The sequence below is a fragment of the Colletotrichum spaethianum genome, assembly GCF_022836535.1.
Source record: "Colletotrichum spaethianum MAFF 239500 DNA, contig23, whole genome shotgun sequence".
Lineage (NCBI taxonomy): Eukaryota > Fungi > Ascomycota > Sordariomycetes > Glomerellales > Glomerellaceae > Colletotrichum > Colletotrichum spaethianum.
Window position 1 is genome coordinate 793,433 of NW_026054793.1, and position 26,572 is coordinate 820,004.

At 57.5% G+C, this 26,572-nt stretch overlaps 13 protein-coding genes across 13 annotated transcripts; 6 read left to right on the forward strand and 7 right to left on the reverse strand.

Moving 5' to 3' along the window:
- Positions 1-542: 542 nt before the first annotated feature.
- Positions 543-1,295, forward strand: ColSpa_08653 (uncharacterized protein; the record flags this gene model as incomplete). The annotated part of the gene is made up of 2 exons (XM_049274865.1): positions 543-590; positions 651-1,295. 2 exons carry the CDS (start codon positions 543-545, stop codon positions 1,293-1,295), a joined length of 693 nt encoding a protein of 230 aa, XP_049130822.1.
- Positions 1,296-1,442: 147 nt separating this feature from the next.
- Positions 1,443-2,314, reverse strand: ColSpa_08654 (uncharacterized protein; the record flags this gene model as incomplete). Its single annotated transcript, XM_049274866.1, has 2 exons — positions 1,443-2,181; positions 2,250-2,314. The coding sequence occupies 2 exons, from the start codon at positions 2,312-2,314 to the stop codon at positions 1,443-1,445; spliced, it is 804 nt and encodes a 267-aa protein (XP_049130823.1).
- A 1,701-nt stretch (positions 2,315-4,015) lies between these two features.
- On the forward strand, positions 4,016-5,845 carry ColSpa_08655 (uncharacterized protein; the record flags this gene model as incomplete). Its single annotated transcript, XM_049274867.1, has 3 exons — positions 4,016-4,566; positions 4,698-4,998; positions 5,051-5,845. The coding sequence occupies 3 exons, from the start codon at positions 4,016-4,018 to the stop codon at positions 5,843-5,845; spliced, it is 1,647 nt and encodes a 548-aa protein (XP_049130824.1).
- Positions 5,846-8,023: 2,178 nt separating this feature from the next.
- On the forward strand, positions 8,024-8,345 carry ColSpa_08656 (uncharacterized protein; the record flags this gene model as incomplete). Its single annotated transcript, XM_049274868.1, has 2 exons — positions 8,024-8,247; positions 8,327-8,345. 2 exons carry the CDS (start codon positions 8,024-8,026, stop codon positions 8,343-8,345), a joined length of 243 nt encoding a protein of 80 aa, XP_049130825.1.
- A 235-nt stretch (positions 8,346-8,580) lies between these two features.
- Positions 8,581-9,114, reverse strand: ColSpa_08657 (uncharacterized protein; the record flags this gene model as incomplete). Its single annotated transcript, XM_049274869.1, has 1 exon — positions 8,581-9,114. One exon carries the CDS (start codon positions 9,112-9,114, stop codon positions 8,581-8,583), a length of 534 nt encoding a protein of 177 aa, XP_049130826.1.
- An 839-nt stretch (positions 9,115-9,953) lies between these two features.
- Positions 9,954-11,207, reverse strand: ColSpa_08658 (uncharacterized protein; the record flags this gene model as incomplete). Its single annotated transcript, XM_049274870.1, has 4 exons — positions 9,954-10,169; positions 10,254-10,742; positions 10,812-11,124; positions 11,197-11,207. The coding sequence occupies 4 exons, from the start codon at positions 11,205-11,207 to the stop codon at positions 9,954-9,956; spliced, it is 1,029 nt and encodes a 342-aa protein (XP_049130827.1).
- A 1,819-nt stretch (positions 11,208-13,026) lies between these two features.
- ColSpa_08659 (uncharacterized protein) lies at positions 13,027-14,166 on the forward strand (the record flags this gene model as incomplete). The annotated part of the gene is made up of 4 exons (XM_049274871.1): positions 13,027-13,078; positions 13,134-13,290; positions 13,357-14,041; positions 14,101-14,166. The coding sequence occupies 4 exons, from the start codon at positions 13,027-13,029 to the stop codon at positions 14,164-14,166; spliced, it is 960 nt and encodes a 319-aa protein (XP_049130828.1).
- A 350-nt stretch (positions 14,167-14,516) lies between these two features.
- On the reverse strand, positions 14,517-15,831 carry ColSpa_08660 (protein BTN1; the record flags this gene model as incomplete). Its single annotated transcript, XM_049274872.1, has 2 exons — positions 14,517-15,667; positions 15,741-15,831. 2 exons carry the CDS (start codon positions 15,829-15,831, stop codon positions 14,517-14,519), a joined length of 1,242 nt encoding a protein of 413 aa, XP_049130829.1.
- A 486-nt stretch (positions 15,832-16,317) lies between these two features.
- Positions 16,318-18,109, forward strand: ColSpa_08661 (uncharacterized protein; the record flags this gene model as incomplete). Its single annotated transcript, XM_049274873.1, has 2 exons — positions 16,318-16,509; positions 16,556-18,109. The coding sequence occupies 2 exons, from the start codon at positions 16,318-16,320 to the stop codon at positions 18,107-18,109; spliced, it is 1,746 nt and encodes a 581-aa protein (XP_049130830.1).
- Positions 18,110-18,538: 429 nt separating this feature from the next.
- Positions 18,539-20,274, reverse strand: ColSpa_08662 (putative sterigmatocystin biosynthesis P450 monooxygenase stcS; the record flags this gene model as incomplete). Its single annotated transcript, XM_049274874.1, has 2 exons — positions 18,539-20,083; positions 20,137-20,274. 2 exons carry the CDS (start codon positions 20,272-20,274, stop codon positions 18,539-18,541), a joined length of 1,683 nt encoding a protein of 560 aa, XP_049130831.1.
- Positions 20,275-21,457: 1,183 nt separating this feature from the next.
- ColSpa_08663 (uncharacterized protein) lies at positions 21,458-22,090 on the reverse strand (the record flags this gene model as incomplete). The annotated part of the gene is made up of 1 exon (XM_049274875.1): positions 21,458-22,090. One exon carries the CDS (start codon positions 22,088-22,090, stop codon positions 21,458-21,460), a length of 633 nt encoding a protein of 210 aa, XP_049130832.1.
- A 2,240-nt stretch (positions 22,091-24,330) lies between these two features.
- On the forward strand, positions 24,331-25,028 carry ColSpa_08664 (uncharacterized protein; the record flags this gene model as incomplete). The annotated part of the gene is made up of 3 exons (XM_049274876.1): positions 24,331-24,711; positions 24,778-24,836; positions 24,893-25,028. 3 exons carry the CDS (start codon positions 24,331-24,333, stop codon positions 25,026-25,028), a joined length of 576 nt encoding a protein of 191 aa, XP_049130833.1.
- A 448-nt stretch (positions 25,029-25,476) lies between these two features.
- ColSpa_08665 (haloacetate dehalogenase H-2) lies at positions 25,477-26,289 on the reverse strand (the record flags this gene model as incomplete). The annotated part of the gene is made up of 2 exons (XM_049274877.1): positions 25,477-26,051; positions 26,076-26,289. The coding sequence occupies 2 exons, from the start codon at positions 26,287-26,289 to the stop codon at positions 25,477-25,479; spliced, it is 789 nt and encodes a 262-aa protein (XP_049130834.1).
- Between the last annotated feature and the right edge of the window lie 283 nt (positions 26,290-26,572).

Here is a 26,572-nt window from a genome sequence, read left to right on the forward strand (position 1 = left end):
GTGGAGTTTTTATTTATTTACTAGACTATTGCGACAGTCCGAGACAACCTCTAGAGCGGGACCGTGCATCAGCCCGCACTAGAACCTGGCATGACAGGGTCGATAAGCAGGGCATTCGACCTCTACGAATCATGAAATGTAACGCAGCAAGTCAAGTGCCGGACTGAAAGCTTATCCAACGTGCCGGAAGCTTCACAGTGCCGCCTTTGTCGCTCGCTCCTGGGCTGAATAATGGCGGGGAGTGGACTCGCCGATGAAATGAGGCACTACAGTGGAATGTGAGCAAACCCGCCGGGCCAACACTCCCTAATAGATTCCGGCCGGGTCGGGTTCCGACAACTGATTGGTAATCAAAAGACATCGGCACTTTGGGCGGAGTCCCGCCTTACTTTGTAAACCCGAGGTGGTCTCACAACGTATTTTACATCTTGAATCCCGTAACTAGTAAAGACTTGACAGACATCATTCGCCGTTTAATTTTTTAAAGTTTCTCTCACCACTGTGATCTATAGCGAATGAACGCCGTACGGCAAGCAAGCAAAATGACTAACATCAACATCAAAGTCATCTCAGACCCCGTCTGCCCCTTTGTAAGACTCTCTCACTGATGAATCTCATTGTTAACCCCACTAACACCATCTCCCAAAAAGTGCTACCTCGGCAAAGCCCGCCTGAACCGGGCGATAGACTTGTACAAGAAGACGTACCCCGGCGGCAAGGACGACAACTTCAACGTCACATGGCAGGCCTACTACCTCGACCCGACGGCGCCCACCAAGGGCGAGCCGGTCGTTGAGCGCATGGCGGCGCGCTTCGGCGCCGAGCGGCTCGAGATGATGCACGCGCGCATGAAGAAGATGGGCGAGGCCGAGGGCATCAACTTCACCTTTGGCGGCAAGGTCGGGCACACGCGCGACGCGCACCGGACGATCCAGCTGGCCAAGTCCAAGGGCCCCGAGGTCGAGAACGCCGTCGTGGACTCCATCATGAAGAGCTACTTTGAGGAGGACGGCGACGTGACGAGCTGGGACATGATTGTCGACGCAGCGGTGCGGGGCGGGCTCGAGAGGGACGAGGTGAAGAAGTGGCTCGAGGAGGGCAAGGGCGGCCAGGAGGTCGACAAGCAGGTTGAGGATGCGTACCGGATGGGCGTCCGTGGCGTGCCGCACTTTGTGATCAACGACAAGTACGAAATCGGCGGCGCGCAGGATGTGGGCGAATTTCTGGGGCAGATTGTGGCGGCCAAGGAAAAGGGCGGCCAGGGGTCGAGCGGACAGGACGGACTGTCATGTTGAGCGGTCAAACCCCAGCGTTCTCCTTTTCTTTGTATGCTGAATGAGAAAATGGAAAAAAAAAAAAAGTTCAAAATCACATTGTGTAATTCCTCGTCGCATTTTGGGTATCATGTCGTAAAAAACCATTGTAAAAGCGCCGTCCGACTTTCACATGTTGAGCAATCCTCCCAGGTCCTTTTCCATCGCCCGCAGCCGCAGCTGCAGCTCGCGCTTCTTCTTGTCGAGCTCCCGCACAACCTCCTCCTCGGCCCGCAGGTCGTCCTCCGTCATGAGGTCCTCGCCCTCGTCCTCATCTTCCTGCTCGTCCTCCTGCCCCTCGTCGCCCTCGTTCATCCAGTGGTCCTTGTTCATCCTCTCGAGCGCGGCCTGGTGCTCGGCGACCTTGGCCTCGTAGTAGGCCAACGTGTTGGTCTGGTGGGCGTACCGCGACCGCAGCTGCGGGATCCGCTCGAGCGCGCCGGGGAGGGCGTATACGCCGCACAGCTTCGTCGCGCCTTTGAGGAGGATCTCGACGTCAACATCGCCGCCTTTGCTGGCCGCCTGTCGCTCGCCGCGGCGCAGCTGCGCGTGAAGGTCACCGCCCAGGACGGCCGAGACAGCGGTGTGTCGACGGGGCCCGCCCATGCCGCCGACGCCGCCACGGGAGCTTCCCGGGGGCGGTCCGGTGGTGACTTCGCCCGAGGCGACGTTGAACACCGTCTGGCGGCGGCTGGTGGCGGGTTTCTGGTCGGGGTTCTGTGAGGCGGACGAGGATTGCGGCGGCGGGGGAGGGGGCACGGAGAAGAGGGCGCGCTCGTGGGCTTCGGTGTCGCGGATGAGGGAGGTAATGTCGGTGTTGTAGAGCATTGCGTTTGTGAAGATCTTCGGAGGCGGGAAGCTAATGCATCTGTCAGGAATTTGGCCAAGTATTTCGAGGGCACTCGATCGAATAGATTGCGGGGGAGCGAGGCGTACGGGAGAGAGTCGATGCCCTCGCAGGAGAGAGCTATCTGCTCCAGATGGATTGAGAGCATTGACATGACGGCGGTTCGGCTTCGGGACTCAGTTAGAGCTATTGAGATGTGTAGTTTGCGCGCTGTGGGCGATTGAGGTTTCTGCTGCTTCGACGCAGACCGGCTCCGTGGGATGTTTGGTGTGGGATTGAGAGGTTCAATGTTTACAAAGTGCCCCACCAAACAAATGGCTGTTTGGAGAAGAGCACCGGTGTCCCGCGTCGTTGCTCGGCGCACGGACCAGTGCCTAGCAGTTCATCCTATATTCCAAGTACCAAGTATTTTCTGTTTCAAGGCCGTCCATTCCTCATGAATTCTTCAACTACCTACGTCCGTTGGTCACGCTCTTAGTCTACCAAAATGACGAAGGCCATCTTCGGCATCGCAAACACAAGTGAAGATTTGGACAACCGCAGTCTCGGTGACTCCGCAGTATCGCGTTCCAAAGTCAACCTTGCCCTGTACTGTTCGACGAAAGCGATCAGTCCAAGGAGCAACATTAACGGTGCTGCCGAGGTTCGAGGCAGACATACCCAATCTGGACAATGTGTGTCGACATCGAAAAACTCGCATTGGGGCTGAAAGCTGGCTGCGACAGATCTGCGTATTGTCGTGGGCCGAGCTTTCTTCGCGATAATGCTGACAGCCAAGCCTTGCCCTGTCTCTCCCGAGGTCGGAACAGTCGACGGGTATGGCAGTTGGAAGTCAATTGACAACGATGCATCGCTGCACTCGGACCTACCCAGTCAGCTCATGGTCAGCCAGACCAGTCCCCAGCCACGCAGCTTGCCAAAACAAAACCAAACTCAAAAGTTGACCATAAGGCTGCAGTCTTGTTACACGGACTCTTCCAAGGCTGCCTGGTGTCTTTCGGCGAGGATCGCAATGTATGCCTCGGACCCCTAAGGATGACTCCCGGGTTGGGCGTGCCGATTGGCTGGGCGCGCGACGTCAGATATGACGACAACCCCGAGACTCTCATTGGCCTTTCTTCGAGCCTGCTACCTGTCTCCTCTCTCCAACGGTTTTGGGCGCATGGGCTGCAGCCTGTAAGACGCTCACATGCACCTCAGACGACCCCAAGGCACGGCTTACAGGGCTCTTCCGATTGCAACACGAATGGCGGGTCGGCCGCTATTGGCTTTCTTTTCGTGCATACGAAGGGAATCCCAGAGCCTCGCGTATCCTTTCTGTCCCTCTTGCACTGCCCAGATCTGACTGCATGCCGCTTCCGCGCATCTCATCTCGCTGTTTGCTCATCTCAGCCCCCCCAAAAAGAACAATGGTGGCACCTGAAGAAAGGGTAAGGCAACGGGCAGACAACGGCAGCGGGGCGGCGCCCTAGCCGCTGACGGCCGGCGCCCCCCTAATTGGCAAGTGGCCCTGGTCCAGTGATCAGCCAAGAGCGACGCCGTCGTCAATCTCGGCCCCTTCAGCCAACTCAGCCCTGCACCTGCGTCTCCTCTCGACCTTGATGATGGTGTGCGCACCCTGCGTACCGAGTCTACCTGGAGACTAGGATCTCCGGGTTGATGGCTGGAGTTTGTTCGTGTCTCACCGGCGCCGCCCTCCGTCTCCATACTCCTTCCCCACGATATAATGCCGCGTGAGCACCCACCTTCCTCCCGCCGGTCACTTGATCAGATGCCCTTCCTGTCACCGTCGTCACTGCTGCCACTACCCCGCGTTCCCTCTTGGCTGTATATTGTCCTCGAAATTCCCGTCGTCATGGCCGGCGGTCTTTTCTCCATCCCAGGCTTGGGCGAAAAGTTTGGGGTGCGCTATCGATCACGACAACAAAAGCGCGCCAACCTGCTCAAGGAGAGGATGGGCTCGACAAAATTCCTGGGCTCCCAGGTCGGAGGGAGCTCCGTCATCAGCTACTCGTATACCGATTTTCCCTACAAGCTGCTCGCCTGGGACATCTACTACTTTTTTCAGTACATCTGGGCGTTGCCGTGGATCGTCTGGCCCGTCACCCCGGCGAACTCTGGCGACCTCGACGAGCTGGCCTTTACGAGGCAGAATCTCTTTTGCATTTTTATGCACGTTGTTCTGTGTGTTCTGCAGATCGCCTTCATTCTGGCCTTGCCTTTCGCCATTCTTTTGCCAATCTGGGTGGCTGGCCTCGCTTTGGGCGCCTTTTTCGCCGTCAACTATCTGCTTTGCCTTTTGCTCAATGGCCCAACGCTCACATACACCTCGGACCCCAAGTACGCCCCAGAGCTGCCGGAGCACGCCCACGAGAAGTGGATTTTCCTAAACGGTGTTGCTGTAGGGTAAGTTGAGATACCTTACCTTTATCTGGTCTTTTTCCGTTTGTCGTTTAGCAACTCGACTCTTCGTGTTTTCTGTTATTTTAAGCTTTATGATCGATTGCCCCACTGAACATGTGCTGATCTCGTACTAGGGACCACTGGATGAAGAACAACCTCAATAGACTGGCGCTCACTTTCAAGCGGCCGATTCTGGGTATCCACAACCAGACTTCTGGAATCCTATTTGACGTTGTCGAATGCCTCATCCAACGAAACCTGGGCTACGCCACGTACGATGTGCGAATGTGCTATCGCATCGTCAAGGAGACGCTTTACAACCCGCAGTACTCCAAGGTTGTTTTCGTGCTGCACTCACAGGGCGGCATCGAAGGCGGTCTCGTTCTCGACTGGCTTTTGCAGGAGCTCCCACAAGACCTCCTTGCGAAACTTGAGGTAAATGAGCAAAGCTCCCTCATTCCCAGCAGAGCTAACAATACGTAATCAGGTATACACGTTCGGCAACGCCGCAAACCACTTCAACAATCCCCATCGCCATGTTTTGTCCCAGGCCTTGGCGCAGAGGAACCCCGCCGCCATGACTCTAACTACAACTACCACGACCCATGGAGGAGCCGCCGTTAGCAGTCCCATATCGCCAGTCACCAATGGTGACCTTCGCCAGGCCTCGAGTCTGAGCAACGGAAGCAAGACCCAAAAGAGTCACTCTGGCACGCCAAGCATCCCTAACGAATCATCGTCAACCTCGTCACGGTCGTCGACTGCGGCGCTAGACAGGGCCATAGGCCACGTCGAGCACTACGCCCACTCGACGGACTTTGTGGCGATCTGGGGCGTCCTCCACTTCTGCACGTCCCTGACTGCCGACCACAGCATGCCGCGCTTCATCGGGCGGCTGTTTGTGCGCGCCTCGGAACGCGGCGGTCACCAGTTCTGCCAGCACTACCTCGACGGCATGTTCCCTCTTGCTAGAGACCCAGAGACGGGAGAGTTCATTGGCGCATCGGACGAAAGCGAGTTTATGGAGAGCGAGATTCAGGTCGGTCGGCAAGGCGATGCCGGGGCCAACGCCCGCGAGGCATTCGAGGTCTCATATCTTGGCCGCGGGTTTTCGAACGAGGTTGAATTCCACGATGATAACGTCAGGGGAAGGCACAGGAAGAGGACCGTCAAGGTCAAGGACCTCTCCAGGTTGTGGCTGTACCGCAACGGTCGCAGCCCTCCTGAGACACCACCACTGCTGTACACGGAGAATGGCATTGTTAGGAACGCGACTTTGTAAGGTGTCAGTGAAGCTTTGATGTTTCGCTCGTAGTCATAGATTGATACCCTGCATTCCAAGCATTTGTATTTGTACATGTCCACTTTCACACTTTTGAGAAGTAAGACCAATGGACTCCATGTTTTTGTGAGATGTGTCTGAACAAGAGTAGTTGTGAGACGGGAAGTATGTTTAAGGCCTCCTTGATGACTCAGCTGACTGAGCTTCTTGAATAAAGGGCTGAGACACGCCGTGAGCGATGCGATTGCATATTGATCCACCAATTATGAATCTGAGATATAAAGCACATTTGGTGGTTCCGAAACAAAGTTCGGAGACGAAGCCTGTAGTTCATGATTCTTGCGGTGCATCATACCTAGTGGAAACGCGAATAGTCGACTTTGCACAAAGGTACAGGTGGAGATTGCAGCTTTGAGCGCGTTGTCAGTACTGTCTGCTGGTCAGAACTTATATGTTGCGTGAGGTCGAGTGGATATGCGCGAGCCGCAGAGAAGCAGTTGGAGTGAGTATGTTGTCGAGCTCTGTGTCGGGGAATTCTTATAGATACCTCCTGCAGCAGATGGATGAGTGATTACGAGTAAACAACCCCTTACACCCCCAACTCAGCAAGCGTCTGAATGTTTGCAGTTAAGGGGGTAATTAGATCATGTTGCGCTCGTATAAGAAGCAGCAGGATAAGAAATCAACCGATCCAGATACGAGAAATAAGCCAATCCCCAGGCACGGACGTCATTGAACAGACCCCTACGATGTAATTACCTAGAAATAGGTGCACTCCTTGCTCCAGACGCAATGGGGAAAGTGAATTCAATCTCTTGGCCGGCTGCCGAAAGCTTGTGGTCAAAGGAGGCGCTCTGGATCAATATGTGGTGAGTGCGGGAGGCAAATGAGTTGACGGTGGATCGCAGGCCCTGGAACCCGCAAAGATGACGGCCTAACCTGCTGACTCCACACGTGCCTTGATCAGCTCATTGCCCCGAATACGAATTTGATTCAATTCTAAGTGTTGAAGTGCATTCACCCCGAGAATTTCACTGACGATTCTGGAAGCGGGCTTGTGAGCCCCGTGGCCGTTGACGCTGGTGATAGTTTTCGGTGAAGACGTTTCACCGAAGGTGAGGATCGGTCGGCAGTGTGAGTGGAACCCGCCTTATCAGGATGACTCACCGACACCGCCATGGCGTGGCGGGTTGTGGGCCCCATGCTGCATCGCCCCCCTGGTCCCAAACTGCAGCGGGACCCTAGATATCCGTAAAATCGCCCGGGAAACAACGCCAGCGAACCCATGCCATGTCAAATCAGCATGGATCTGTTTTACACGTGTGCGAAGGTTTCAGTCGAGGCCGGTCATGCTTCCTCTCAGCACCTGCCATACAGCCGGCCACGGGGGCGCGGACATGGCTGTTTTGGAATCAAATTGGAAATACACATTTGCTCATGCGGCGGGTGGCCTGACGGTTCGTCAGTCACGGAAATGATTCATCTCGAGGCGGCTGATTACACACCGCCTCGAAACCCAATCACCGGCGTTCCCAACATCTCGCAAACACGGCTCGACGAGGGGTGGCGCGTCCCTGACCCAAGTGCCTTGGATGGTGTTTGGGTGTTTTGGCGCCGGACATTGGTTCCGGTTTTATCATCTTAGTATCTGAGCCAAGGGGCGGACCAAACCCAGACACACACAAAAAAATAGAAGCTTGAGCTTTGCCCACCGCATGCTTCAGCCCTGGCATCTGGTTCGCGCCGTCTCTAATCTTTATCGGGCCGCCGAAAATTGACGCAAGCCGGTCCCCTGCGCCGGGATCGCACAAGGGTGGGCGCGGTTTCCACCATTATCCATCAAAGAGCTTCACAAGCGGCGAAAGGGGAGGATTCCAGACGCGCCAGAGTCCAGAACGGCGACGAGGCCCCATAGAAAAAACTGGATATACCCGAGCGATCTCGAATCCGCTTGCCGCCATCCTCTTTTTTTTTTTGCGGCCTTGTCGCCCTATCTAGGTTGAGAAGTGACTCGCCAACAAATTTTCCAAACGGTCAAGGAGTCTGCTCGCTGGGAGTTCTTTAAGCAGAGAGGCCGCCCCTCGATCCTCTTTCCCTTCTCCCACACGAAACCCAAAGACATCTCGCAGACGAACGAAGAAAAGAATCACCCGCTATACACCCCATCGCAGACCCGTCATGAACTCGGTCCACATCAAGCACGGCTCCGTTCGGCAAGGCAAGTACGACGTCTACTGGAGCAAGGACAATGAGTGGGCCATTATCGATGACGAGGAGGACGAGGAGAACGAGCGCCGGCTGAAGGAGGCCTACCATCACCACCGCCTCAGCTCGCGATACCTGACTGCCGGCCTCTTCGTCGTCCTGGTGCCCGCCATGTGCGGTTTGCTATGGTGCTGCCGGTGAGTTGCCTATATCCCGTCATCTTTTTTTATTTTTCATTTTTTTGTTACCGATTCAGCTCACTAACACTTTCAACAGACTGAGACGGCGCATCTAAGCAAGTGTCGCGACAAAGTTTCAACGACAAGAGTCGACTATGCCGTCGGCTCACCAACCAGACCACGGCCGTGGTTCCGCCTAGTTCCACGCATTTCGCACGGCTTCTGAACCAACGCTGACGACACCGGCCGCGCGCCAAGACCGTCCCTCAACGCGTTGGTCATTACCATTTTTTTATTATTTCACGAAGCATCACGCAAATCACCTTCATCAAGCCGGAAAAAAAGATGTAATCACTTCTTTTTTATTTCTTCTGGCAACGAGGAAGCGCGCTCGGCACTCCACTCCGGCACCCTCTCGGCCGTCGTCTTCTCCTTTTGGGCATGCGACTGCTCGGCCGCGGCGATGGCAGCATCCAGCCCGAGATGCGCCGCGCCCTTGACGAGCGTCGCCTCGGACGACCCTTCGCCGCCGTCCACCAGCAACTCCGCACACGCGGCAGCGCCTTCAAAGGCCACGGCGCCGAGCGCCAGCCCCGCGGCCATCGGAACCAGCACGTCGCCGCGTTTCGTCTCGACCGCGAGGCCGCGGTCGAGCGCGTGCTCCTCGAGGATCCGCCGTTTGCGCCGGGCATTGTGGATGCGCGCCGCGTCGTAGGGGACCAGGAGCCAGGTCAGGCCAAACGTGAAGCCGCCCGCGGCGGTGTGCAGCGCCGCGCCCGTGGCGCTGCTCGCGAGCCGGCGGACGTAGTGAGATCGCCGGGCCAGGAGGACGTCGTCGGGCATCTCGGCGCACTTGAGGCGGTACGCTTCGGGGTCGAAGGGCATGTTTGCGCTATGCCCGCTGAGGTTGCGATTTGGGTTTGGTTGGTTTTGGTACGGATATATTGAACAAGGGTTTATTTTTGTTTTGGGAGAGACTCGGTCCTCGGGAATTGGTATTGTTTGCCTCGTATACTTCAAGTCATCGGAGCAGCGGCTCGACGAGAGCAGTTATACACAAAAGCCGTTGGCCTCAGACGTCACAATCGGACTTCTAGACACAGCCCCCTCATCACTTGGACGGATACACCGTATACCAACGAGATTGAACCAAGCGCATGAACTGCATAATTACAAACACGTCCCGGCACACCGCGCCGATGAGGCTGAGAAGTTTAAGCCTTTTGGATGCGCGCTCCTGTGATGATTGCGGGCCGAGGAATCGTTGCCTCCCCGAGCGCAGCATCCAGCCCGACTCGCGGCGCGAAGCGGTCGGGGTCCGGCAAGGGATCAGTGCGCCGGACGCCCCCGGATGGCTGGACGAACGTTATCTGCGGTATCTGCAATCTCGGACGACCAGGATGGGAGCTTCAAACGGCGGAGTTTCGGAGTCCGAGTATTCGTGCTGGTGGTGCAAGGAACATGCTCACAACGGAGGGCGCAGACCTGCTATCCCGTTTTCTCATAGTTTGCATAACATCTTTAAAGGCTCGGCGGGTTCGCAGCACGTCTTAATAGGAAGTCCCACGCGTAATGAATAATGTTTAATGGGAAATTCTTGCATTAATAATCATCAAGTCATCAAGTTGTGCCAATGCCGGTTGTCGTTCACTCGTCCTGTTGTCCCTTTGCCCCCCAAAAAACCGTACAAGTACACAGCGGCCCCGACGACCCACAACTTCAATTCAAACCTTCAACTCGACGTCGCGGCGGTACGTCCACGTGGTGGCGTCCGAGTACACGGGCTTGTAGCCCAGCACGCCCTCGACGAGCGAGAGGACGACGGTGGGCGTGAGGATGAAGGCGCCGCCGTACTTGTGCTCCGTGGCCAGCACGAGGCGGTCGATGCTCGCGCCAAGCCCAAAGGCGCACTGGTGCAGCCTGACCTCGACGGCGGGGGGCTAAACAGTTTCCCAAAAAAAAAAAGTCAGCAAAATCAACTTCTCTTCGTCCCAAGCATCGGAAAAAACCTTTGGGTCCCGCACCTTGCTGCTGATCTGGTGGTTCGTCCTGCGCCACCGCTTGAAGTAGTCGGCGAGGAACTTGAGGGTCGCGCTGTGGCTGCACTGGACCTCGATCTCGTAGGCGCCGCGGCTGTAGATCATGAGGTGGTAGGGCGGCTTCAGGAGCAGGTCGTCCGGGCGGGGCAGGGCGTCGGCGCGGGGCATGAAGTCGGGCGGCGGCTGGGTCGCCGTCGAGCTCACCGAGGGCCCGCGGCGGTGGGCTCCGCCGTTGGGGCCGCTGACGGAGAGGCGGCCCATGCGGGCGTCCATGCCGACCTCGGCCCAGTCGTCCGCCGTCGGCGAGGCCGAGTACGGGGGCAGCTGCTTGTGGTCCGCGAAGCATTCCTTGAGCTCGGCCTGGAAGAGCGGCTGGAGGTTCAAGGGCGTGATGCGCTGGTGCCGGGGCAGGGCGATGAGGAAGCCGCCGCGGTCGTCGGACCATGTCGTCGAGGCGTCATCTTGTCTCGAGACCTGTGTCGCGTGTAAGTGTTGGATTCTGTTTCTCCTCTTTTTGTGAGGTTATGTGCGTGGTGCGCTTACTTCAATGAAGAGTCTTAGTCTTGACCAGGTGATCTTGAGCTTCTCGAGCAAAGTCTCGGTCCACTCCTCATTCTTGCCATCGTCGAGGAGCTCCGTCGCGGCGCGGCACCATGCTATGACGGTGCCGGCGACGGCAACGACGGCGTCGGCCCTCTCGGTGTAGTCGGCGTCGAGCTCAGTGAGGAGAGGCTGCCACTCGGGGTTCACATCGACCTCGAGGCCGAGGACGTCCTGGAGGGCTTTGAGGGACTGCTGGAGGTGGCTGTCGTCCTTGGTCCAGTGGTCACGGATTGCAACCTTCACTTTGAGGGGTCTGAGGGATTGGTCAGTGTGTAAGTCGGGTGTGGGGCAGGGGTTGGTTCGCGAAAGGGGCGGCGAGGCTTACAGAGTTGTCATGCCAGGCTTGGATCTTGTTGGTTCGTGTCGTTGGTGAGATGGTGTGTGAGATCTTGATGAGATCTTTAAAGGAAAAGTCGGTTGAGTTTCTTGAATGGTGTCTGGTACGAGACAGCTCTTGTGAACTCTGTATGGGAATCTGACGCTTGATATCTACTTTGAACCGTGAAGGATGGACCCACAGATGCAGTGAAATGCGCGTTGACTTATCAGTCGAGAAATCCACCTCTGGTGCATCCCAGCGCCAAGCTGACCGCCAAGACGCGTCCGGCAGCCCGCAGCTGAACATGTGGCGTCACAACATCCCCGTCTAGCGAGGCGGAGTCGCTGTTCACACGTCAATTAGAGTCACACTTGAGAACCAAAAAACAAAATGCCGTGGACCTGGCACGTCTGGGTTTGAACCATGAACAGAAAATGCGACTCTGATTAATTGCGAATCTGGACTGCGGCGATCAGCGCATAGGATGCGGCCGTTCGAGGGTGGGACGGTCAGGTCAGATGATGAGCCGATGGTTTTTGCGCCGAGGTCACGGGACCGCAGCGTGCGAACATGCCACCGGTTCCATCGGCCTGTCGGGCAGAGACACTGGGGACTCGGGCAGAGTTTGGCGCTGTCTGACAGGCACGTGCCGGGTTGTGTCGGGGGTGCGGACCCTGGGAGATCCTTGAAATGGCTCTAGACGACGAGAAAGAGGCGGACACCGGGAGACGTTGTCGGACGGTCAGAGAAGAGTCGGAGGAGAAATAAAAAAAAAGCAGAGACGAGTGACAAACCACAGCCCGCGGAAACGGTAAACGGTCCGGACCGAGATGGGAATGGGAAGGTGGTGATGTCATGTGGTCAATCACCTGGGTTGCGCATGTGGGCTGCCTCCCGCCGCGAGCCTCTTGGTTTTCTTCCAAGAGTAATAACGTAACGTAGCACATGTGCATGCGTGATGCGTGCATGTATGCGTGCATGCGTCTGTTGTGTGTTGTGTTGGGTTGGGTTGGGTTGTATTCCAGCAGATTGTCGGTGTCGCAGACCCTGAGAGAGACAGAGAGCCGCTGCCAACTATCCAATGCTCGACTCCAACTTCGACTGCATCCAAGAGCCCAGCTTCAACTGTGTACAGGTCTGCAACTGCTGTAGCTCCGCACCCAAGACATGAGAAAGGGGGGCCCTCGACGTGTTGTGATGTAAGCTGCTGCGCCCAGGCAACAACCATCACGGCCATGGCTGCTTGGCGCTGTTGCGGCGGCTGTAGATCGGCCCAGGCCTCCCCGCTAAACTTCTTAGCTAGCTACCTTGGCGGCCCGGAGCCCCTGAAAAACTGCTGGGCACGGCGTGCACCGCGCCATCGTTGCGTTGCAATACCGTCGTGTCCACATCCGGGCAAAGGTCGGCGAGGACTCGAGTCCAATTCTTCATCTCAACCGCCTAGCCGTAGGGCTGGGCGCTAATTTGATGGCTCCCACATGAGTCTCAAAGAAACGACTATCGATCCTGTTGCAAATAGCCTAGTTTGTCGCCGAGGCTGAGTTTGTGAAGATGATCGCTGCCCTGTGAACCTCTGGATGAAGCTTGGCGAGGGCTGTTGACTGGCCAAGCCGACGACGAGGCTGTTTAAAGGTCACGAAGCTGAAAAAGAGGGCTGAATCCAGGAAATGAGTGGTGAAATTGAGGCTTTTTGGCTGCGATGCCGGTAGACACGAACGAGAATAAAACGCTGTCGAACCCTCTCACGATGCAAGTCTTCCAGGATCATCCAACGCCGACGTTGCCTTTCGATTTACTCCGTCTCCTTGGTCGCATCAACTGCCGTTGCTCGTAACAATGTCTCGCATTCCGCCCGTGGAAAAGCTACCGCTTGCGGTCCGGAAGAACCGTACGTCGCAAACTCCAGTCCCGCCAAACTTCCTCGGGCACTAACAGTCTTCCAGTCCGTGATGAGTGGGAGAGCAAAAAGGAAGACCTCGAGAAGGAGCTCTCCGACGTCCTCGGCGCCGAGTGGACGTTGAGCGAGATCAACCCGAACGAGCTCTACGCCTACGCGGGAGATGGCTACGCCAAGCAGTACCTTGGCAGCTGCATCGCCCAGTGAGCTCAACCCTCCCTCCTCAGACAATCCATCTCACTGCTTCGTCAAAACTAACGCCGGGATAGATACGTGTCCTCGGCCATCTCCAACCTCAAGTCCTTTGCCTCGACTTACGGCGAGGACGGTAAGGCGGAGCTCAACTCCATCTGCCACGCCCGCTCGCTGCTCCTCGACCTCGACGACCGGCCTGACAAGAAGGCGCGCGTGTCGTACTGCGGCGTGCTCGTCAGAGACGGCGGCAAGCTGGCCCTCGTCTTCGCCGAGGGCAACCTCGGCACCAACGCCGACTACGCCATCGACAGCGCGGGCCTGCTCAAGGCCCTCAACGACGCGCCGCCCGCCCCCGGGTCCGACGGCGCCATGAGCTACGCCGCGCGCACGTCGGTGCGGCAGGAGTACGACGAGCAGATCGAGGAGACGAGGAAGAAGCTGGCCGACATGCTCGAGCGGCCCGACGTCGTGCTCGTGCCCAACTTTGAGGCCAACTTTACAAAGATCCGCGAGGCCTCCCAGAAGAAGGGCAGCGAGGTGAGGGACGACTGGGAAGGTAACCTGGGCGGGTTCACGCGGATGTACTTTGAGGGGCTCGAGTACCAGATGGCCTACCAAAAGTTTGGGGAGGACGACCTGCTGAGGGAGGGCTTCAACGACGCTGTCGAGAAGGGGGAGGTTCACTTCCGCATTGTGGATAAGATGGCGTACGGCACGTATGGCGAGGTCGTCCTGGAGGACGGAGCCGTCTACGTTCAGGTATGTTGATACCGGCTGTGTCAGATGGTGGATCGTGGTGTTTGCTAACTGTTGGGTAGACTCGCCCTCACCACTTTGGCTCCAATGTGAGCTATGCCGCTGAGAAGCTTTTGGACCAGCTTTGATGAGTTGGCATGAACCTGTTGACAAGGAACCAGGAACGGTGTCTAGCATATCAAATACCGCACTAAAGTGATAGTAACCGAAACAAACGAGTTGGTACATAATACGTTCCGACGAGCTTCGAGCAGATTGAAAGCTCCGTTTCTCATCTAGCCCCGTCCCAGGCGTACTCTTCACTCCAATCTTGCCATTGCATGTATTGGCCATGGCTGCCTTCTCGGGTGATGCGGACAGGGGAGCAGCTCCTGGTATGGCAACTGTCACTAACCTCCTGGGACTCATCGTGATCCTGGTTACCTAGAGGCTTGAAATATGTTCCTTTTCATTAACATTAAAGATACATGAGACGTCTCTACCTGGACCTATGACACCAGCGACTGCTGCTCACGAGCGACCCGCACATCGCCGTCTCAAGAAAGGCGCCCAGGACGCCGCCAACAATACCGCCTCCCGCGTCACCGGCAGTGACGAGCCCGAGACCCAACTCCCGATCGCCCTGATCTCTTCGGTCCTCCCTGACTCTGGCTAAAACATTGATGTATAGCGAGCCGCCCGCAAACCCAACCAGGAATGCCAGGAGGAAGGCAATGTACGTGGATATGAGGAAGATCGCGTTGATGAATGCGACGACGGCCCACACACCCAGAGCGACGAGATGCAGTTTGAGGCCCCGCACCGGGAGGAACCTGATCGACGATCGCCCCATCCAGGTTCCTAGATACATGGACATGCCGTAGGTGGTATAAAAGTGAGAGAACGTCTCAAAGCCCGATCCGTCCAGCGGCCTGGCGAGACCGTACTGCAGCAGCGACAGGGAAGCGGACGCCGCGAACAGCGGAAGCATGTCCGACCGCATCAGGCCGCAGAGGGTCCTGAACGTCCTGCTGATTCCCACGGGACTGTTGGATCGCGACGCGCTCTCGTCCCGACCCAAAAATGACCGCCCTTCCTCAGCGCTGGCGCCTTCGCGGTCCTTCCCACGCTCGTCCTTCATTTTGCCCCTCTTGGTCAGATTCTGGGGCAGAATGATAAAATGGGAGACCAAGAGCATGGCAATGAGGTAGTAGATGTACCCCGTGGCGCTCCGCAGGACCTTCCCCGCACCGTACGTCAGCAGAAACGGCCACACGGCGTTCTCGAGCAGGCCCGCACCGGTGCCGAAGCCCCACCCGGCCAGCGCCGGCGCGCCGGCGTGCCCGATCATCCCGAGACATGACACTTCCGTCGCAGTGGACGCGACGGAGGCGATCACCGCGTTGACGATGCGTACGGGGGGGAGCACATTGGGCGGCGTGTCGTCGACGATGCGCTTGACGATGAACCAGCACACCGCGACGACGAGGGGTCGGATCCGGCACGGGATGCGGTGGATGATGAACGGCAGCGACAGCTTGGTGAGAAGCACCGGCAGGAGTTCGATCAGGATGACGACATGTCGCGGGTAGGGGATGATGAGGTAGTTGGCTGCATGGACGATGGAAGGGAGGATCGTGTTGGCGAGACCTTGATTTCGTTAGCGACGGGAGGCCGGGGACGGGTGTAGTCTAGTTGGTGGCGAACACGGGGACAAACTTACCTATCAGCGCGAAACCCCAGAATGCTCGGGAATTTTCAAATGAGCACTGCATAACGGCGGTTCGGCCCGCTGTCTTGCTTTTTGCCGCCATCGCGAAAGGGGGTTGCAAAGGTCAAAGTTTCGGAAACCCTCTCCCTCACAACGCGCCAGCAGAAAATTGTGCTTCTTCAACCGAGACATCGAAGCCATCGGAAACTCGTTCAAACGACTTTTTGAGGTCAGTCACGCTCACTGATCAATCGAAGCACAGTTGGCGAACCACGTGCTGTTGCCGTGAAGGCCAAGCATGGATTGGCGGTAGACGAGACCCGGCGCCGACGAATCGAATCCACCACGTGGGATGGGTTCGGCAATTGATAGGGGTGGGAGGCGTCACACAGGCCCCCAATCAGATAACATGAGGGCCACCGGGGAGGCATCGACATGCTTGATGATCATGCCTTGTCGATCGCATGGCTTTCGTATTTATCGGGTTTTAGGACGTTTCGGCAGTCGCGACAAAATGGAGCAGAAGGAAGCGTCACGCATCGTGACATTTCTCGCAGGTCCATCGTCGCGACAGTGAGCCGCACCCGTCATGGCTTCGAATCTCATGTTCTGGCGCCGGGGCTCCAAGTCCAAGGCGGGAAGCCGTAACGGGCTGTTGGATGGCGATGCGCAAGGCCGTCGCCAGGTTCCCGCCACGCCGGCGGAATGGCTGCGGGCCGTGCTGAGATTCGTCCTGCCCGTCGTGCTCTTTGGCATCTTTGGCTATGCTCTGATGAACTTGGTATGTCCCGCGGACTCATTCGCTTTGCTTCGCTAATTTACCACAGTCTCCCATGGAGGTCGCGCGCTTCACTGGCGGCGGCAACATCGAGAGAACGATCACGCGATCTCATCTCGAGAGCCTCCACAAACCGAGCCGCGTCGACAACGGCGGCTCCCGTCGCCTCAGGCTCTTTATGCCTGCCGATGGACCAAGCATCAACCTCTGCAAGACAATCATGTCGGCCGTCGCGCTGGGATACCCGATGCCCACCCTTCTCAACTGGGACGGGGAGTTCAATCGGCCGGACTGGCACTTTGCCGGGTCCCACATCGCGAAGCTGGAGTCCTTGCTGGCGGTCATCGACGACTTGTACGAGCGGGACGACGACGTGAATGAGAACGACCTCGTTCTGCTCGTCGACGCCTACGACATTTGGTTCCAGCTCCCGCCCTCCGTTCTCATCGAGCGCTTCCACCAGCTCAACCGCAAAGCCGACGCCCGCGTGAAGAAGCAGTGGGAGGACCAGGGCCTCAAGCCGGACTTCCCCGTGTCTCCGCCAACCCAGAACATCATCGTCACCACGGCCAAGGACTGCCAGCCGACCTGGGAGTCGGGCTCCGACCCGCGCTACGAATACTGGCTGGACTCGCCCCTGCCAGCGGACTTTTACGGCAACGAGACCGACCACGTGCTGCCGTACGTCTTCGACTCGGCCAGGAAGTACAAGAAGATCCGGCCGCGGTGCGTCAACAGCGGCATGATCATGGGCACCGTCGGGTCGCTCCGCGGCGCGCTGCGCAAGTGCAAGGGCAAGGTCGACGTGGCGGCCGCGGCCGGGCGGCAGCTCTGGAGCGACCAGGCGCTGTTTGCCGAAGTCATCGGGGACCAGGAGGTGTGGCGGCACTGGATGCGAGGGCTATCCTCGTCCTGGAACGGCCTCGTTGCTCAAGAACAGCTGGGGCGCCTGCCCGGGGACGTGCGGCGGATTGCAGATGCGGCGTTGGCCGGGGAGGAGTTTGAGTTCGGGATCGGTCTGGACTACGACTTTGCGACGATTCCTCCCACGTGCTCCTCGGAAGACGATGGGTACTTTGTCAAGCTCGACGATGCGGAGGCGATCAAGAGGGAGTCGGACAAGGCGGGAGTACCCGGCGACGTGAGGGTGAACAGCATCCCGCCCGAGCTGAAAGACGCCCCGCAGCCCATCCCAGGGTACGGATGGAGCAACCTGTCTCTCTACACGGACTTCTTCTTCGGCACCTCCCCCGTGGGGATCCACCACAACGCCTATATATTCGGCCTGAAGGCGTGGCGGCTAGAGAACTGGTGGAGCCTGACGTGGTTCTACCCTCACCTGCGGGAGCTGGTGACCAAGGCCTTGGAGTCGAACAGGAAGCTCGCGCCGTTGGCGCGGCTCCCCATGGACTCTGACGGCCGAAACGAGATGGTGTACTGGGCTTCTGAAGAGGGGTCGAGCGAGGCGAGCGTCAAGGTCTTTGATGGGTCAAGGGAGCGGACGGGTTATTCGTCGGTTGGGTGGGATGGCGTGTGCCAGAAGGGGGAGAAGAAGTGGTACGATGTAATATTCGCGGATGAAAAGGGGCCGCTGGCTGCTTGATCAAGGTTCATATAACCAAGCTCTGTTAATAAACTGTGAACATGTTACGAACACACCTTGTCTGCCTCTGTTATGATAGAGCTGTACATCAGGGTGTACATAAGACCCCGGATACTGAATGGAATTAACACTACGGAAATCAATCATAGTTTATCTACTTTGTAGTTGCGGTTACTACAGATTACGGTATTGCATACGTCTGAGTGAGAAGCCCCTACGGATTGGTTCTTTTTCATGCTCACCACACCGGGAGGGCGTAGAAGTCTATCAATATTGTGGACATGCCATAGTGACGACGCCGAGGGTAAGGTGAAGTATCCCTAGAGGCTTCCACTGCAGGCAGACACAAGCAGCACAGAACGGCTCGAAATTAGGCAGTAAAAGTCTACGAGCTCGTGCCTTGAATTACTGACGAGGCATCATGCAAACTCATTCTCTCCGCGTCTTTTCACCTCCGTACCCGCTCAGCGATACCCGGCAAGGATACCCATCAGTGGGATGCGCCGCGCCCGCCTCGACCATGAAAACCCTCTGCCCCCCCAGCCCGCTCAGATCCAGCTTCTTGTCCCCGTCGAGCTCGGCGTAGCAGTCCTTCAGATCAAACTCCCGCACCACGCACGCCAGCACGGCCTTGGTCTCCGTCATGACCAGCTGCTGCCCGACGCACAGCCGCGGCCCGTACTCGAACACGCGCCAGCCGCCCTTGGGCGGGTACAGCTCGTGCGCCGGGTCCGTCACCAGCCACCGCTCGGGGAGGTACTCGTCGGGCCGCGCCCAGTACTTTGGGTTCCGCTGGATGGCCCAGTGGAGCATGTTGACGGCGACGCCGTCGGTCGGGTACGTGTTGCCCTCGGCGTCGCGGAGGACCAGGTCCGCGCAGCCCTGGCGGATGCCGCCGGCGGGCGGGAACATGCGCAGCGACTCCTTGATGCAGGCGGTGGTGTACGGCAGCGCGTTGAGCAGCGCCGGGTTCTCGACGATCCGGGCCGGGGCCGATCGGACGTCGGCGCCGAGGACCTCGTCGTGCTCGGCGCGGACCCAGGCGAGGACGTCGGGCCGCGAGCCGATGTTGTGCAGGCAGTAGACGACGGTGGAGGCCGTCGAGTCGTAGCCCGCGAAGAAGAACATGCGCATGTTGCGCGTCATGATGCGCAGGTAGTCGGCGTCGAGCTCGGTGCGGCCGGCGTTGTGCGGCTGCGCGAGCCAGTTCTCGAGGGCGCAGTCCAGGACCGACTGGAACCGCTCGGCCTTGTCGCGGTTGTGCGCTCTGTTGTGCAGCAGCGTGCGGAAGCGCGCGTCGATCTGCCGCTTGATGTGGTTGTCGAGCACGCGCCCGCCGTTCCAGGTGCGGAAGAGGAGGACGGGGTCGATGCGCGCGACGAGGTTCTCGGGCTTGTGGGCGGTGAACTTGAGGCGGAGCTGGCCCTTCATGGCCTCGGCGAGCGGGTGCCGCCGCTTCTGGGTCTCGAGGCGCATGTTGAAGAGCTCCTCGCCAATGATGTCGGTGATGAGGTCCAGCATGAGCGGCTCGAGGCGGAACATGCCGCCCTCGGCGGCCTTGGCGCGGAGGCGGTCGGCAAAGGTGACGATGTTGTCGACGATGATGGGCACGGCGGCCGTGATGTTCTGGTTGCTAAAGGTCGGGCTGAAGAGGTTGTGCAGGTGCTTCCAGGGCCGGCCGTTGGTGTCGAACTGGCTGGGGCCGCCGGTGATGGGGTGGAACCAGCCGAGCAGCATCGGCGGCTTGTTCGAGCCCGCGACGGGGTGGTAGACGGTCTGGTGAGCCATCTCCGGGTCGAAGACCATGAGCATCGGGTCGGCCATGGGCCAGGTGTCGACGTAGAATGCGCCGTTCTTGAACGGCTCGCCGAGTCTGGACAGGATGTAGTTTGCGTGCACGCCGGGCGGCAGGCTGTCAAAGGCCTTCTTGGCCTCGAGGAGGTTGCCGAAGAGAAAGCTATGAGGGACGACGGGCTGTTTGTGGTGTTAGCGACGTACGCATAGTGTATCGGGGGCGCGGAGCTCACCAGTCCTTGCCGCCTCAGCTCGGCCATTTTGCCGCGATGCTTCCTTAGGAGCGTGATGAAGTAGAATAAGGAGCCAACAGCGGTTACTAGAACGGCCGCCGCGGCCGACCTCAAAAAGTAGGAAAATGCCCCGTCCATCTTGAAGGCAGCGTTGAGGATGTCGCTGGTTGGTTTGTCCGACCGCAACTTGACTCCTGTTACCGACTATGGGCCGCACCCGTCAAGACTCCGTGTCTTCTATGTCCCGTCGTTCTTCACCACAAGGCCACGAACTTTGATTCTTCCAAGATTGTAGACGGGGGAAGTTGAGAAGCTGACAGGATGAGCGGGAAGCTTTAAATCATTGGATTAAATCGGCCCCGACAAATGGGATGCGCTCCGATAAGCCAAGCTACCCCATACGGGGTGCCCGCAATTCGCACCATCCAATTTGTTGAATCCTGTAGGCACCCGAACAGCTGGGATCAGGGGTACATGCACAGCTGTCATTGTCCATTACAGTTTGCTAATTTAACGCCGTTCCCGATCACAACAACATCACTTAGGTCCACGCACGGCATGGGAGCAAATCCTGAAGGATAACCAGTGGGCTGATATTGACCACACGTAAGCCCAAGCCCTAGTCTCCATGAGTGGTAAAATCGCTTCTTTTTTCGCTTTGCAGCTAAAATCCTACGACTTTCCCTCAAACAACTCAAAGTGGTATCTGATAATGCCTCCATGATCCTGTCGCTTTGTGGTGTGGGGGGTGGTAGTGCCCGCCATATAACCAAATCCTTCCTGCGCCGGGTTGTTCTGTGATGCCTCTTTTCCTTGATCCTTTCCTTTCAAGCCTACCAAGTTCCAATGAATGGACCGAAACTCCAAAAAGATAAAAATAAAATACAAGAATTTGAAAAATTCCAAAACCCAAATGAGTAGCGAAAACATGAAGCGCTGCTCCGTTTACGAAAGCGCGGGATGTTCGCCAACTTCTCGCCTCACTGTCTGCGTCGGGGGGGAATCCCAATCTCAAGGTGTAGCTAGCAGCCACTTTCTGGCTGCAGGCTTGTGTAACAGAGAACCAATGGTGCATACTGAAAGAGGCCGCTGCTCCCTAATGGTGAATGACAGTATACCTCGCGGTCTCGGGCCTATAATGTAGTGCGAGACCATACTTGGATACTCTTCCGAATATTGGTCAACGACATTGGAGGGTAATGAGTGGGAGGCAGGAGCATGCTTTTCAGGCTGTGCTCTACTCAGGCTTTCAACGTCCATCTATAGACGCAATGGAGACAATAGTTGGCGAGTTTGACGTGCCGGTCCAGGAACCCGTCCTTTACCTCGGCACGCCGCCAGCGAGTCCAACGGCCACGGAGGATGTCAGGAGTTCCATGTCGTTGTAGGTCTGCTTGCAGCCCCTTGGCGGCTTGCCCTTGGCGAAGCCATGGCTGTAAGCTTCGCCCAGGACGCTCAAGTCCATCGTCGGGGTCTCGGGCGGGCAATCTCTGCGGACGACGACCAAAGAGGACTCACGCGACATCCTCCATACCTCGTCGCCGGCCCGGGTCTGGTTGGGCACCAGCACCAGAGCGCCGTGGTCTTGCGTCAGAGCCAGCCGGCGGCTCTTGTCCTTGACGAAGGTCTCGAGGAAAGGAACCTCGGTGTCCGCTGTGGGCGCGAGCGGACCGGTGCTCGACATGGCGTCGGTGAGCAGGTTCCTGTCGTCCAGGGTCCAGAACTGTCTGAACGACTCCGGGTCTTCGCCGGCTCCGACAGCCTTCTCAAAGTCGCCGAGCCCGGCCAGGCCGTTGAGGACGGGGCTGAGGAACCTGCTGAAGGACAGGACGATTTGGTCCCTGGTGAAGCCTTGGGGATACCTGTCGGTGGTGGTCTTATTGAGGCTGTCGCCGGATAGCGTCCGTATGAGGGTGTTCATGTGGCATTCTTCGTCCGGGCTCGGTGAGCGCATCTTGTAGACGAGGGTCAGGAGCTTGACTAGGGCAAGAGCTCCTTCAAGTGTGCCAGCTCCTCGGAGATGGCGACGACGGTGTCGACGTAGGTGCCGCCGAGCTGCACCTGTTCTGACTGGAGGTCGTCGACGGGCATGTTGTGGCCGAGTGGGAGGTTCATTGTTGGTTTGGTATGCGTGTATTTTCTGATATAGTCAAGTGGGAGGTCACGGCGTGAGGAAACGAGAAGGAGAAGGGGTTGGCAGCGGGTGAGACATATATCACAAAAGACCGGCCCAGACTGTCGTCACCATCCGCACTGGCGGGGTCATAATGGCCTTATCTAGCCGAGCCCTGATGTTTCCCTAGTTGCCGGGACACTGGTCGGCAGGGGTTGGCAAAAGGGACGTGGATACATGGCAGCGAGCTTCCGCCTGCTTCGTCCTATCCGGGGAGGCCAGTCCGGGGGGACTAAAGTTGGCTTGGTTGCGTAAACCGGCGGGTCTGCACACTCGCAAAGGGTAGGATGTGCGGGTTGGAGTGGGCTTGGTACTGGGACTGACGGGGCCAAGGCGGCTACGATGTCATGCGAATGGAGTCGGCCAAAGCTTGACCTGCGCCGCGTAGCCATGTGGAAAGGACTATCCGCTGTGCAGAATGCAGTATGCCTCATGTTGGGGTTGGAATTGGTTGCTTGGCACTGGGATAGCCCGGACCTTGGGGCCACAGTGTCACCCGGGCCTAATGTGAGGTAAAAATCCCCCTGGCACAGAATGCCAAAGTCCGCGGGCGACCGTCAGACATGCGTGATCTGCATCCGCCAGTTGGTTTTGTTGCAGCAGGTTGGTTTTGTGTGCACAGAGAACCAACGTTGTTCGGAGCACCGTACGTCGTAGGCCAAGGCAGAGGAGGTGGGATGGCTACGAGGACATGATCTTGTCTCGGCTATAGTGACGAACGAACGACTTGAGTGCAGGAAGGCGAACAAGATTTTGAAGGAGAAATGGAAAGCCAAAAAGTCTGGCAGAGATGACGTCGAGCTTGGATCCGCTTTTGACGGGCCCGGTTGTGTTGGCGCGCCTCAAAGAGCCGCCCCAGTAGGTAGGTACGGGGCAATCGGTACCTGCCCCCTGCTTACCGTCCGGTCGCTTCAGGGTCTGCTCATCCAATGTTTTGGGACCGGAACGCCGTCTCTCTCACAATTCCGAACTCGGTCGTAAAACTCAGTCCTGGTCGTTCGTGACAAGTTGGTCTTCGGAACCAGAATGTGGAGCCCGACACGCCCCGTTGACGACCCTGGAGGCAAATCTCAGCACTCCATCATGGCCTCCCGAGGTTAATTAGCCCAGGAATGCACACCCAGTAGCCTGTGTCACTCGAGGATACTGCCTTGGTGCTCATAGGACCAAAGTTCAGCTCTGATGTCAGCTTTGTCTCCCGTTCCGGCAAACCGGCACCAGCGACAATCCGTGTGTGGCCGGCGACACTGATCTGCCATCCCGCGTTGATCATTCCCTGCCATTCAGTTGGCTTCGGACGACCCTCCCTGACCCTTCAACGCACAATGTGTCGTGTCATCTCGTCGCCGCAACCCACTACTCACAACTCCAAACTGCCCTAGATATCCATAGTTACAGCCTTCGAAAGTATCCAACTCAATGGTCAAAGTCCTCATCATCATGGCCGACTGTGGCCATGATCCTACAGGTACCCTTCATCTATCTTCACCTCCTTGAACGGTTCTCGTCGCCAAGTCTCCCGTCATCGCCCTTTCGTGCACCTTTTACCCCTCATCCTCCCTCCAAATCGCCTCCCCCCCATCATCCCCTTGCTCGACGAGCAAGCTCCGCCCGGCTCCGCTCGTCCCAAGGCCCCCTGCAGTCTCCGCAATCGTCCCAAGACATCAAAACCCCTCCATGACTGGATCTGCGTCACGAACCCCAAAGCTAATCTGCTCGTTTGCCTCACAGAGGTCGCAGTCCCCTATCAGGCTTTCAAAGATGCAGGATTCGATGTAAACTTTGCGACTGAAACGGGCAAAAAGCCCCGATGTGATAGCCGCATGCTCGAGGGCATCTCCCAGAAACTACTGGTACGAGCTTCTCCTTCGAAAGACCATAACATCATCGTACATCAACGTCCCGCGGCGATGTAATAGGCGCTTGCAAATGCCCTATGCTGTTTTCTCGCGAGTTGGAGCAAACGTTAACGTGCGACCTTCTAGGGTGCCGCAGCTCCTGTTTTGAAAATCTACGACGCCATGGCCGAGTCCCCAGAGATGCAGAAACCGCTCTCCTGGACCTCCCCGGGCTTCACCCTCGATGATTTCGACCTTGTGCACATACCAGGCGGCCACGACAAGGAGGTCAGACAGCTCCTGGACTCGGCCACCGCCCAGAAGCTTCTCGCCGACTACTTCCCCAAGACCAAAAAGCCCGGTCGGAAAGTCGTTTCCGCCATCTGCCACGGCCCTCTGCTGCTCTGCAACGCCAAGGGCGAGGACGGAAACAGCGTCCTGTACCACTGCACGACGACGGCGCTCCCCGGGTTCTTTGAAGCATCGGCCTATCATGGTACCAAGTTGTTTTTAGGTGACTACTACAAGACGTACGGCGCCGGCTCGGAGAATGTTGAGAGTTTGGTGAGTGTCATCCGATATATGGGTTCGGCCCATCTCGCTATCGGCGCGAATACTCATCTCTTTTAGATGCGCAAAGCGGTTAAGGATCCTAGCCAGTTCAAGAGCAGCTGGATGCCCAACAAACCGTTCGTGTCTCTGTCTTCCTCTGATAACTGACCATTGCTCACATGTCTTTTCTCAGCTTCGTTGTAGAGGACACCGAGTACAACTACGTCAGCGCTCGATTCCCTCCAGACGCGGAAAAGATGGCTGAGATGACTGTCAACCTGGTCCACCTGGTCCAGGGTTTCAAGGATGGCGAGTCAGTGAGCGTATAGGTGCAACAAGTGGGCTCTTCGGACGCGTGTTCTGGCCTCCAGTAGTCTTTGCGTTTGCGACAGAGCAAGTCCCGCAAGCCCGCAGATCATACGCTGATCTGGAAACTGGCTGCCATGTTTCATAATGTGCATGTTTCGTTCAACAAACAGAGCCGCCCGCGAAAGGAGGGATACGCGCCGTTATGCAGGCACAAAACAGAAGATCCCAGTTCTGAATGACACAGTTTCACTGAATGTCGTCACTATGACCTCTTCTTGCAGGTGACAGCCTCTAGGAACAGCTATGTTCCCGGCATGGTTAAGCTTAAAGAACACATACTCGCCTGATTCGGGGACGTCCGGCGACCATTATGCTTGAGCGGACCGGCTCTATGCGTGTGCAGCGGATAACATAGGCCGTCGCCAAGAAGTTCTTTGTGGGCTGGGATGGTTCGAGTGACCCCGCAACTCAAGAGGCCTGTGAGTTGGACAGTTCCACGATCTTCTTGATAGCCTCATCGACGCCCTCGGCAACAATTGTAGGCTCAGTGTCGATCACACTGCCCAGAGCATCGATCCACCCCGTCCCACTCCTATCTATCCACGCCGACCGCCACCCAGCAGCCCTCGCGCCCAGGGCATCGAACGGATTCGAGCTGATGAGCCAGATCTTGTCTTCTCGTCCAGACATGCCGACTTTCCTCGCAAAGTGACTATACGTCCGTGGAGCGGGCTTGAAGCACTGCGGCTCTTCCACCGTGACTAGCTTCCCCGGGCCAAAAACCTGACCCATCCGCGATAGCCCGGGCGCTGTCTTCATCGACGTGCCCACCATGTCGTCGGTGCCGTTGGAAAAGACGTAGGCGTCGATAGACCCGTTCTTGTCGACGATATCCAAGGCCGCCTCGATCTCGGGGAAAGCCTGGAGCCCGTTGTAGGCTTCCATGAGGCGGCCCTCGTCTTCGGCAGACAGTTCGAGCTTCTTCTCGGCGACGGCGTGCTTCAGCGCAGCCCGCGTCAGCTCGGAGAACGGGCGGTAGATGCCTGCGTCTCAATGCTCAGCCGCACATTCGTTGCAAAGTAAATCATCGGTCACGCCCGACGAACCCATGCTGTTTATGCGCCACGTGTACTCCAGCTGATACCGCCGCCACTGCGCCGCCAGGTCTTTGGCGTTCTCGTCGCCGTACACCGTCGCCAGCTCCTTGGCGATGGACTCGGTTGACAGTAACGTGCCGTATAAGTCAAAGGCGATGACTGTCTTGGGCGTATTCTGCGCCATTGTCTTGGGTTTTGACCCCGCTTGGCTGATGGGTTGATAGGAAAGTGTAGCCTACGCCGTATGTCAGGGTCGAAAGTTCTTTCAAATTAACTGAATGTCACAATGGTCAGATGAAGGGTGTCGTCCGAACGTCTTTTTGGAGAGTTGTTCGCGGCGGCCTGCATCACCGAAACGCGGGGGAGACGGGGCGTAGAGCTGTTATAGCCCCCCACAGACGCGCGCTAAACGACCCTAAACCTCACTAAACTCGTCAGATCGGATGTCACGTCGGCCTAACGTCATC